Here is a 12602-nt window from a genome sequence, read left to right as displayed (position 1 = left end):
CCAGGATGGTCTTGATCTCTTGACCTCGTGATGCACCGGCCTCGGCCTCCCAAAGTGCTGGGATTACAGGCTTGAGCCACCGCGCCCAGCCCTGATTTGTAAATATTTCTCCCATTCTTTTCACTTTCCTAATGATACAGTTTATAGCTAAAAAGATTTTAAAATTTGACTAAGTCCAATTTATCTATTTTTTTCTTTTATTGCTTTTGCTTTTGGTGTCATATCTAAGAAGCAGTTGCTGAACTCGAGTCACAAATATTTATTCCTATGCTTTCTTCTAAGAGTTCTATAGCTTTATCTCTTGCATTTCGGTCTATAATCTGTTTTGTTTATTCATTCTTTAGCTGATGAACACAGATTGCTTCTGCTTCTTGGCTACTATGATAATGCTGGTAATGAACATTTGTGTACCAGTTTTTGTGTGAACATAGGCTTTCATCATTCTTGGGTACATAACTTCCGTGCATGATGTGAGGTGAGGTCCAGCTTCATCCTTTGCATATGGATATCTTGTTGTCCCTGCACCACTGGCTGAAAAGACTTTTCTCTCCCACTGACTGGTCTCGGCAGCCCACCTCTCTTCTCTGCTCCTGTGGCTTTGCACAGCACCACCTTCTTAGTGCTCTTCCCTCCTTGCTGTCCCTTCTTTCCCTGTCTCCTTTGAGCTCCTCTTCCTCCTCAGGCTACCTCTCTTCTCACTCCAAATGTGCCCCAAGGTGATTTTACCTGCAGCCTGCACACCAACCCTCTCTCCCTGGATTTTCAGACCCATAAAGGCAGCCATCTGTTGGCACCTGCTCTTGGACATGTCCCAGGGAACCCCACACTCAGCCCATCTGAAACTGACCCAGGCCTTTTCCCTCACACTCATTCTCCCAGTCCTCCGAGACACAGATGCCAAGACAGAAACAGACGACAGAAAGAACTGTTTAGATAAAGGAGAGGGGAGCAGGAGGAGGGAGGGAGAGCTTCCTATACATTGCAGGCCTGACATCTGTGAAGGAAGAGAGGAAAGGAGAGACTGGGTAGGAAAAGCCTCATGCTGCAGGGCGGCTCTGAGAAACTTGCCCAGGGTGATGGGAGGCTCTGGTGCATAGCTTGCCCATTAGAAGAGTCCCGTGTTAGGCAGGAATGGCCCTGCTCCCATGTGCCCAGGGAGCTGAGTGACTATGCGCTGCAGTGCTCCCTCATGTGCAGCCACTGGCGGCAGGCAGCCAGCCACACCCCTCCTAGCATATCCACTCTGTGAAGGAGACCTAAGCACACACTTCCTCCTGCCAGGTCTCCTCCCAGGAAATGCATTTCACCCACTGGAATCCAGGTGCCTCCCCTCAGCCCCAGCAGCCATTCTGCCCAGGCTGCCTCCTAAGCATAGCTTCTATCCAGGCTCTCTCCCTCCATTTTAACTGTATTCACCTTAACCTAAGTCAGCTTTATCTTTTGCTGGAAAACAGCTGCTGTACTGTAACACCTTGCCCTGCCCCTGGGCCTGCCTCTTGGCCCTTCACCCCTCCAGCCCTCCAATCCATCCTCCTAAAAGTAAAGATCAACCAAATAGCAAACCTGGAGGCCTTGCCTTCCTTGTCCCCCACGTGGAGTAATGAAAGACCCCACCCATTGCCTCCGGAGAACCATTCCTCCCTCTATGACTGGGTGGGCACCTGCCTACCTTTTCCCAGTGCCCCATGCATGCCACTCCCTCACCTCCACCATGGCCTTTGCTGTCACACATCCTACACTCTGGCCCCACTGGGTCATTCACATTCCCTGGACTCAGGCTCATGCTCTTTCCTGCTCCTCAAATTTCCTGACTCAGGGCCTATTTAGATCCTATTCACCCTTTAACCTTGTCCAAATGATGCCATCCCCAGCTGCCTTCCCAAGCCCACCCAATCTTACTCTTACTCTGGGCTCCAAGTTTTGTTTTTTTTTTTTTTTAAGACAGAGTCTCACTCTGTCGCCCAGGCTGGAGTGCAACGGCGCGATCTTGGCTCACTGCAACTTCCACCTCCTGGGTTCAAGCAATTCTCTGCCTCAGCCTCCTGAGTAACTGAAATGACAGGCACACACCACCACACCTGGCTAATTTTTGTATTTTTAGTAGAGATGGGTTTCACCATCTTGGCCAAGCTGGTCTTGAACTTCTGACCTCGTGATCCACCTGCCTTGGCCTCCCAAAGTGTTGGGATTACAGGCGTGAGCCACCGCGCCCAGCGCCTTCTCTTCTATTCCACTGGAACTGTTTCTCTGGGATGAGGTCAAATGTGCTATGCCTGGGTGTGGATGCCAAAAGTCAACCCTGTTTTTTCCCAGGCTTCAATCACATTATTCGTCCATCTGAGCTGGCAGGAAAGCAATCTGATTAATGTGGTTGCTCACAAAATAGAAAAAGCATGCCAGGCAAGAGCACCTGGCAATGGGTGGGGACACGTGCCCAGAGAGGGAGGGGGGATGGGGCTTCAGACACTCTTTAAGGACTTTGCAGCTTTCCTCGGAAACATGGTAGACAAAGTCCTGCAGATCACACCTTGTGCAGCGGCTCCTAGGGCAGTGTAAGTAGTGCATAGAGCTCACATTGCTGTCCTCCCCGTGGAAAGCGCTGGACTCACCGTGAAGCACAGCAGACGTGGCGGTCATTCTCCATATCCTAGCACCTTGAGCAAGAGGAAAGCCCACATGGGAGAGATCTGGGCATCTCAGGCATTTTACCTGGAAGGTGACTTAACAATCCTGTCTGGCCTGCTGTGCTGCAGAATGACAGTGAGACCAGGTGCTGCAGGAAGGAAACACAAGCTGCTCTCTCACGCTTTGTCATTGTGGTAGACCTCAGAATACCCTGTCTGGGTACAGGACAATCCCTGACCTGCCCTGGATTCTGAGTCCCTCCTCCCACCGCAGAAGCCAGAGATTCTGTGTGGAAGGCACGAGGTGCAGGCAGGTGATTCAGGTGCTGCCCGCTAGTCAAGAGTACACAGCAGACTTCGAATCACAGCACAGTCTCTTCTGGAGCACGCCTGCAGTGGCTTTGAGCTCCACTCCAGTGTACAGCATCTCCCGGCCTGATTCCTGTCCTATGGAGTCTGGGGACACCTCCAAATCCTTTTCCCCTTTAACTGGCTATAGTTGCTTTCTGTTGTTTGTTCCCAAGAGCACAGACTGATATCTCTTCTTTGAGGGGGAAAATATGAAATCAGAAATACAAATTTCTCCTTTAAGAAGATTGTTAGCTTTCCCCAAAATGTTTGATTATGAACATTTTCAAGCTTCGAACATACAGAAACGTTGGAAGGATTTTGAAGCAGACACCCACATGCCCACTCCCTGGGCTGGACAGCTTGCAGGCCACTACGGTTCACCACACAGCCAGCCGGTCACCATCACTCCACGAGTCACCCATCTGATTTTTAAAAATTAGTTTTTCATCAGCAAATGGTATTTCTAGTTAGATCTGTTAGGCTAAGAATAAAAGTTCCAAATCAGGTCACGTTTTCTAGATAGTTTTCGTTCTAACCTTGTAAGCTACCAAGAGCAAAAACAAAGGCACTAGAGAACTTGCCTTTGTTATTAAGTACACCTTTGGACTTGTGTTTTCTTCCCAAAGCTTGTGCATCATTGTCTGGGATAACTGCATAAAATGATAGGACGATTTCCTGGTGAGAGGCAGTGTGTTCTAGCTAAGAGCAGAGCTCGATCCACTGCCTCACTGCGTTTCTGCTCTGTCCACATGGGCAGCTCATGCAATGGCAGGGTGATCATGCGGTTGAAATGGGTGGATTGGTGTCAAGCATGTGGAACAGCACCTGGCACATGGGAAACGCTCTGTACGGTTCCTGGGGAGATTCACAACAGTTCATAAACTGATCTGTTGATGACAATGAATGGGCAGGAGCCTTGGTTGCCTTATTCTCTTTGGGTCGCTTATTGTCTAGATTCCTAAAAGCCTCATTCGAACACCTAGTGTTCAGATAAACCATTTCAAAAACACTTGCTTTTCTATTTGAGTCACTAGTTCATGATGCGCTTTTTGTGGTTTGCTGAAACCTAAATCGGAGGCACAGCTCTTTGTTCTGCTTTGATGGATTGTGGGGAGATAAAGCTGCAGAGGTAGGCTGGGGCTGGGTCACTGAGGACTTTGAATGTCAGTGTAAGGAGCCTCTCTCCTAAGGGTAATGGGATCACTTGTCTTTCAGCATATTTGACACTAGCAGCTGTAATAAGCACACATATGTGTACATGTACACACACACATGAGCACACATATGCACATGCACAAATCACATACGTGGTTTAACACAACTTCCTTTCTCCCTTGTACAAAATCCACTGTGGATATTGCAAGTTGGGACATTATTCTACAAGTGAGGATTCAGGGATCCCTGCTCCTTCCATCTTGAGAGCTCCTCCTCATTCCCACCCCTGCCTCCAGCGGAGTTCCTGCTGTGGATGTGATCTTTCCACCCACTACACCGGCCTTGGGCAGAGCCTGGCACGGCTGGAATCCTCACTAGGACTACATTGCTGGGCTGCAGACTGCTCCAGAGTCCCCCAGAAACCCCTAAATGTCCCTGAAAAGATGAGCCCCTGACAGTGCTGTCAGCTCCAAGCAGCCTTTGTCAACCTCTCAATCCCCATGGATACTGGGAAAATCTAGTGATGTGTTCTCTGGCTGCTGCTTTTTGTGGAAGACAGGATCCCTGAGTTGGAGGGCCAAACACCTTGGTTCCCCTGGCTGCAAGCAGCTGGTGGATCTGGACGCTCTAAAGTTGCCCTGGTCTGCATGGCCTGCCTCATCCTTTCGTATGTCACTGTTTCACTATGATGGGTCTCACTTGCTCCGCAGAGCAGTGGCTTTCCAACACTAGCCAGCACAAGAGTTGCGCGTGGACTTGTCAGGACAAAGACTGCTGGGCTCCACTCCAAGTTTCTGATTCCAGGGCGAGGACTGTAAACTTGCCTTTCTAACGAGTTCCCAGCATTTTTGATGCTGCTGGTCTTGAGACCACATTTTGAGAACCGTACCTCTAGATAGTGTGAATCCCTCCGCAGGAAAGAACCAAGGCCTTTTTTTTGCCCCAAAATCATCCGCCCTGCGCGCCCTGTTCAGTGCTTGAGACGTGGTGAATAAACCAATCAGGATGAAAAAAAGGAGCCGGCCCAAGTGCGGAGTGATGAGCCTCAGAGGAAGAAACCTGCGTTCACCAGGTGCGGGCCTGGGCAGGCGCAGTCCTGGCGGCATCAGGTCGCGCATCGCGCCGGGAGCTCAGACCTAGCAGCCGGGCCGCGCGCCCTCCTTGTCCTGCGGCCCGCAGGCCCAGCCTCCACGCGCCCAGCCTCAGCGGCCTTTGTGGCGTCACAGCCGGCCTGAAGAATGGTTGCCTTGGAGACAAAAACCCAAGAGCTCTGCTCCTGGAGCTGAGAACTGCCGCGCGGAGGCTTCGGAGCGAGCTGAGCGGTCGGGGCAGGTGGGTGCGCGTGAGGCCGGGGAAGAAGGGGCGGGCGGGGGTAGGGATTTATGGCTGGGAGCGTACCTCTCCGGCGCTGGCGCCCCTCGTAAGGCGCCTTGCAAGGCTCCCCGCCCTCTGCTCCTATGCAACTTGCTTGACACACACCCATTTACCATCCACTTCTCTGTCCTAACATCCCTGTGCACCTTGCTGTGTGGCACGGGGGTTGGGGGACGCTGGCAGAGTGCGGGTGTTAGGAGACGACCCTGGGAACCCCAGGCTCACCCAATTAGGGGGCTGTCGCAGGAATGCGGCTGGAATGGCAAAAGACTATAGTGGGGGAACCCTGGGCCCCTTCCAGAGGCAGCCCCTCCTGACTGTGACTTTGGGCACCTTGCTGAATCTCTGCTTTCTCCCTTGCAAAAATGAAATGAACGGGCCGGGCGCGGTGGCTCAAGCCTGTAATCCCAGCACTTTGGGAGGCCGAGGCGGGTGGATCACGAGGTCAAGAGATCGAGACCATCCTGGTCAACATGGTGAAACCCCGTTTCTACTAAAGATGCAAAAAATTAGCTGGGCATGGTGGCGCGTGCCTGTAATCCCAGCTACTCAGGAGGCTGAGGCAGGAGAATTGCCTGAACCCAGGAGGCGGAGGTTGTGGTGTGCCGAGATCGCGCCATTGCACTCCAGCCTTGGTAACGAGTGAAACTCCGTCTCAAAAAAAAAAAAAAAAAAAATGAAATGAATGAAGTTAAGGAGTGCCAAAGGCGTGTCAGGAGCTTGGATGAGCAGAAAACAACCCCTGTTCTCATGGAGCTCACATTTTAGAGAGAAATAGACAATGAACAGATTTTTAAAGTGATAATCAGTTAGTGGGAATTGCAGAGAAGAAAATAAAGGTCACACAGGGGTGGGGAGGAAGAAATCACTTTGGATGGGGTGGTGAGAGGTCTCTCTAAAGAGATTGACATTTGAGTTCAGAATTGAAGAGAAGGGAGCCCACCATCCCCAGCTGGGTATGGGAGAATATATTTTGGCTGAGGAGGCCAAAAATGGAAAGGCTTAAGGTCAAGATCGATGTGTTATAAGAAACAGAAGAAGTAGCTGCTAGAGCCAGGTCCAGGAGGGGAGAGTGGACCCTCGGGTGGAAGAGGCAGGGAGCAGGCAGGTGTCCCCACACAATGAGCCCTCGAAAATGCTGGTGTCAGCCATGCAGGGCAAGGGAGCTCTGGGCTTGGGGATCACCTGGCTCAAGCTCTGTGTCACTCCTCAGGTGAGGATATCCTTTAGAAGAGGAGGAGCCTTGCATCAATCCCTTGGGCCTCAGCTAGGATGTCTGAGATACCATCCACTATGGTCTCCAAGAACATGACCAATGACAGTAAGTGCTGGGCCAGGGTGGGTGCTCTCAAAGGTCAGAGGCAGCCTTGGAGCTTGTCCAGCTCCCTCATTGGTTAAGGTGGCTCTAAGCCAATCACTAGGCAGGAGTCACAGATCTGCCCTCTTCCCTTGAGACAATGTGTAACATTGTCCCTGCGGCTGCTGTAACAAAGCACCAGACTGGAGGGCTGGAGCCACATACATTTGTTTTCTCAAGCTCTGGGGGCTGGATGTCTGAGACCAAGTTTTCCATAAGGCTGGGTCCCTCCGAAAGCTCTGAGGGTGAGCCCGTTCCAGGACTCTCTCCTGGCTTCCGGTGCCTTGCAGGCAATCCTCGGTTCTCCTTGGCTTGTGGAAGCGTCACTCTCATCCCAGTCTTCCTGCCCACATGGTATTCTGCCTGTGTGTCTGTGTCCAACTTTCCCCGTTTCACAGGGACCCCATCACGTTGGACTGGAGGCCCACCCCACTCCAGAATGGCCTCAGCTTAGTGAATTACAGCTGCAAAGACCTTATTTCCAAACAAGGTCACATTCTAAGACAGTAGGGGTTGGGACTTAGACATATGAATTGGGATGACGCAATTCAACACACAACAGACCATGAGCAAGGTGTTACCATGAAGGTGAGCTTCTCTCCAGCACCCCTCTGACTACAAATGCCAAGGGGGCCCCAAGGAGGTGGCTAGCTGGCACTAAGCCCTGGGTGAAACATGCCCGCCCTAGTGGAATTGCATGCATCCACCAGGATCTCACACAGGGCAGTGCTGAGGGAGGCTGCCCAGACCCATCTGGGCCCTGAAAGATAGTTTTGGACAGATTCATGTCTGTAATCTCAGCACTTTGGGAGGATGAGTCGGGCAGATCATCTGAGGTCAGGAGTTCGAGACCAGCCTGGCTAATATGGTGAAACCCCATCTCTACTAAAAATACAAAAATTAGCCAGCTGTGGTGGTGGGTGCCTGTAATCCCATATAATTGGGAGGCTGAGGTAGGAGAATCGCTTGAACCCAGGAGGCGGAGATTGCAGTGAGCTGAGGTCACACCATTGCATTCCAGCCTGGGCAACAGAGTGAGACTCTGTCTCAAAAAAAAAAAAAAAAAAAGAAAGAAAGAAAAAAAAGATATTTTTGAAATGTTTATAGATAACAAATTACTCTCAATATGCCCATAAAACAAAGCAGATAATTATGCTACTGCAGGACAGTTGAAGGACAGATAAACTATATTGATTTGTTTATTGGTATGAAGGGAGTGCCTAGTTGGGGGACCCTATGACCCTATGGCTTGGTAGTCCCTTGAGATTGGTTGAGGGCCTGTGCATTTGTGAGAAAACCAGGCCAGACAGGCAGAGCTGGGATCCACAGCCAGGGCCAGGGGGCTCAGAGTCAGACGGGTCAGGGAGGTTGGCATGGGCAAGGTGGGCAAGGGGCCTGTCCAGAGGCTCCAGTCAGGAGTACTGCTGCTCCCTGTGTCCTGGGGTTAGTTTCAGGAGCTGGGACAAAGGTAGGGACCAGGATGACAATGAGCCACCTGGAGTGAGAGGTTTGGGGTTGCTGAACCAAGTACATATAAGACCCCAGCCTCAGCCAGAGGGCCCAGGGCAGGGGCGTGGAGGCCAAGTAGGGAAAGGGCATTCTAAGCTGCCAGCCACGTCCAAAGGCCCTGAGGTAGGAGTGAGTGTGGCATGTTTCAGGGAGAGACAGGAGGCCAGCATGGACCCATTGGGTAGGGCCTGTGGCCCAGGAGTACTACTGGGCTCTGCCCAGATGACGGGAAGCATTTAAGAGGTAGACTGCCCAGTGTCTAGCTTTATGACTTTTGTGATGAGGATGCTGTTCGCTAAGCCTCAGCAGAGGGGCTGGTTTAACCACAGCCTCCCTCGAGACCTTGAGCAAGGCCTCTTCCCTGAAGTGGAGGACAGAGGGCACCTGATAGAAACCTTGGCCTGGCTGAAGAGTCAGGAAAGCCAGAGTGGACCACAGGCCTCCCCATTAGGGCGGGCAGGGGTGGGGGCTGCAGGAGCACCCAGAGCTCTGGCCCCATACCATCAGCACCTAGGCCAGTGCAGTTCCAGGAGAGGGGCCTGTAGCTGGTCCCTCTGGGCCAAAACCCTGCCTGAGGCTTACTGGAGGTGTGAGGGGCTTGTTCCTTGAGCAGCCAAATATATTTCCCAAGACACCAGGCTCTGGGTATAAGACTCCAGGAGGAGCAGGTTGGGAGAGGCTTGCCCCTGCTGAAGGAGCCGTGCACATATCAGGCCATGATGCACTCCAGGTTTTCGCTGCTGCCTCTCAGGTCCAGATCCCCTGCACTGGGAGCATCCAGAAAGGGCATGGGGTTGCTAAACTCACAGATGGCCAGGCCTTCCCCCTGCCAGTTCTGGCTATGAGGGATGGGAAGGGCTGGAGGCAGGAGTTTCATTTGGCAATGTGGAAAAACATGGTCTTCAGTAATCTAGCCTTCATCTTGGGCCATCTAAAGCCCAGCCTGGTGGCCTCATGGGCAGAGTGCGCCATCCACACATGCAGCCCACATCAGGCCACTCAGGGACCCACGATCATTTCACTGATATTTATGGAGCACTTACCGTGTGTCAGGCACTGTGCTGGGCTGGGGCACAGAGGCCAATGAGACTGAAGCACCTGTGATCTGAGCATTTAGGAGAGTATAGCAAACAGCTCTCCCCTTCACTGGCTACATTCATTCCTGCAGCCCTGGCCAGGCCAGACCTGGCTCACTCCCACTCAGTGTGTTGGCACTGCTGTGTCCTCCACAGGGAATGTTCTTCTCCCGGATTTCCCTGGGGCGCCCTCCCTCACCACCCACAGGTGCTCACTCAAATGTCAGCTCCACATTTGAGTGAGCTCCTGTGAGCCTCCCCTAAACAAGGTAAAATGAAGTGCCCCGCCTGCCCTACATCCCTCATTGCTGTTCCCTGTTTCATTTTCTCAGTGGCACATTCTACCCTCTGGCCTCAACCTTTCCTCACTTGTGTTGCTTATTGTCTTGCTCCCATGCAGCAAGGGCATTTGTCCCCCCAGAGCCCGGCACATCATAGGCCTCAGTCAAAACCTGTTAGCCTGCAAGCTCTCCCTCTAACATCAGGAGCAAAACAATGATGCCCTCCTTCACCACTGTGGTTCAACACTGCACTAGAAGTTCTAGCCAGGGTAATTAGGCAAGGAAAAGAAAAAAAAGAAGTAAAAGATCCAGATTGAAAAGGAGGAAGTAAAACTATTCACAGATGACACAATTCTCTATATAGAAAATCCAAAAGAATCCACAAGAAAGTACTAGAGCAAATGAATGAACTCAGCAAAGTTGCAGGTTACAAGACTAACACAGAAAAACCAGTTTGTCTCTGTGCTCCAGCAATGAACAGCTCATAAGGGAAATGGAGCAAGCAACTCATTGACAATGGGGGTGACATCATGGCAGAGTAGGAAGCTCTAGAAATCCCTACCCTTAAACAATTTTGCTGGCATGAATTATCAGAAGCAACTATTCGGAATCTCTGGAGTTTAGTGAAATGCTTACAGCTTGCAGGGAAGACCTTGATGAGGAGGCTGGGAAATTTTAGTGAATTTTTAGCATTTCCTGGAGCAGCTGTACCAGCCTCCAGCCCACAGCAGGAAGAAGGTGGCCTGCGTTCCTGGTACAGCTTGCTTGGTGACAGGGTGGGCAATAAGGATCTTGTCCTCCAAAAATCAATCTATGTGTTTGATTGTTGACCATGACCTGCTTCTGAGGGGCTGGCTCAGCAGCTGGGCATTATTCCAACCCCACGGCCTAAAGCAACCACCAGGCCCTGTCGGTCAAGGGCTGTTCTTTCCCCGCCTCCTCCAAGCTTGAGAGATCCAGACTTTTATCTGAAATTAGCTCACGTTTAGAAATCTTTGACAAAGGACCGATGTCAAGAATATAGAATGAACTCCTAACACTCGACAACAAAAAGCAAACAACCAAATTCAAAAATGGGCAAAGGACTTGATTAGATAATTCTCAAAAGCAGATATGCAGATGACCTACAAGCAGGAGGAAAGATACTCAACATCATTAGTCATTAAGGGAATGCAAATCAAAACCAAAATGAGATATCATCTCACACCCATTAGGATGGCTACTATCCAAAAATGTAAAAAAATAACAGGTGTTGGCGAGTGTTAGAAACAGATGCTTGGTGCTGCAAAGAAAACTCAGCACTGAGACAAAGGATCTCTCAGCAAAGCACTTTTTACTTCCTGCAGGAAGGGTACCCTCGCCAGCCATCTTGCCATGAGAGTAGAACAAACAAAGGAAAAGCAGACATATTTATCCTTTACTCGTTTGGGGTTGTCCTTACTGCTGTGTCTGATCTCTATTGGTCAGAGCCAGACTTCACAATCTAAACTAAAAACCCGATTGGCTAATAGCTTAACACCTTTTTAAACAGGTAAGGGGCTGCAAGCTGGGACATGCCTGTGAGCACGTGCAGCACAGATATCTCGGTTAAAGTACAAGGACATAGAATATACTACGTGCCTATAAGCAAGTCTAACAGCTACATAGGATAGGGCTTAACAAAGAGTTATTAGCACACTTATGATTTATTCTTTAACAAGAAAGGAAACTTTGAAGAGGATCATTTTTACTTTCCACAGCAAGGATGTGGAGAAAATGAAACCCTTTTACATTGTTGGTGAAAGTGTAAAATGGTTCAGCCACTGAGAAAAATAGGCAGTTCCTCAAAAAGTTAAACAGTGTTAATATATGATCCAGAAATTCTACTTCTAGAAATGAACCCAAAGGAACTGAAAGCAGGGACTCAGATATTAGCTTACACATGTTCACGATAGCATTATTCACAATAGCCAAGAAGTGGAAGGCACCTGAGTGTCCACCAATGGAGGAAAAGATAGACAAAATGTGGTTCATCCAAGCAACAGAGTGTTATTCAGCCTCAAAAAGGAAGGAATTCTGATACATGCTACAACACAAATGAACCTGGGAAACATTATGCTAAGTGAAATTAACCAGACACAAAGACGAATACTGTATGATTCCACTGTTACGCGTTAGTGGAGCATTAGAGTCACAGCGACAGAAGGTGGAATGGAGGCCACCAGGGACTGAGGAGGGGAGGATGGGGACTTGTTTCAGGCAGAGAGAGGTCCAGTTTGGGTTTACCCCAAAAAGTTTTTGAAATAGATATTGGTAGTGGTTGTACAACATTGTCAATGTAATTAATGCTATTGAATCGTATATTTAAAAATAATTAAAATAGCAAATTTTAAGTTATATATATATATTACCATAATAAAAAAGTTTTAACACCATAAAATGGCAAATTGTATTCTTTATATACATACATGTATGTATGTTACTGCAATCAAAAAATACGTTATTAAGATGTGTTAAATAAGTGATATAAACAACTAAATAGACAGCATGGTTCCCAGAAGTGCTGAAATAGGAGGCTGATTCAGTGATTGTGGTGGGAGCATTTAGACAGGGGGATCAAGAAGGCTTCCTGAAGGAGGTGATATTTGAACAGAGATGGGGAATGATGGGGATGGGCAGCTCAGAGAGAGCATCCCCAGAAAGGAAACAGCAGGTGGGAGGATGAGAAGATGGAGGGAGGTGTGGGTGTGCCCAGCTGCAAGGGAGGATACTGACCTGTGAGTGGGGATCAGATGTGACCCAATTCTGTGGGGAATGTCTCTGTCAAACCCTGGTCCTTCTGTGGCTCCCAAGGGCCTCGTCCCTGTGCTCCCCGCACTCACACCCTGCCTAGCAT

At 49.8% G+C, this 12602-nt stretch overlaps 1 protein-coding gene across 2 annotated transcripts in view; it reads left to right on the top strand.

Moving 5' to 3' along the window:
- The first annotated feature begins 5177 nt into the window (after positions 1-5177).
- The window catches only part of CFAP100 (cilia and flagella associated protein 100), a 55470-nt gene continuing 48045 nt past the window's right edge, over positions 5178-12602 (top strand). The window contains exons 1-2 of one of the 2 annotated variants that reach the window (XM_008982289.5): positions 5178-5462; positions 6718-6825. In XM_008982289.5, coding sequence (XP_008980537.2) covers positions 6777-6825 — 49 coding nt within the window. In that variant the 5' untranslated portion in view covers positions 5178-5462; positions 6718-6776. The remainder of the gene's footprint in view (positions 5463-6717; positions 6826-12602) is intronic. The other variant, XM_035273937.3, reaches the window with a different exon arrangement.

This window comes from Callithrix jacchus, chromosome 15 (genome assembly GCF_049354715.1).
Source record: "Callithrix jacchus isolate 240 chromosome 15, calJac240_pri, whole genome shotgun sequence".
NCBI lineage: Eukaryota > Metazoa > Chordata > Mammalia > Primates > Cebidae > Callithrix > Callithrix jacchus.
Note: the sequence above shows the minus strand (reverse complement) of the source record. Positions and strands in the feature narration are given on the sequence as shown.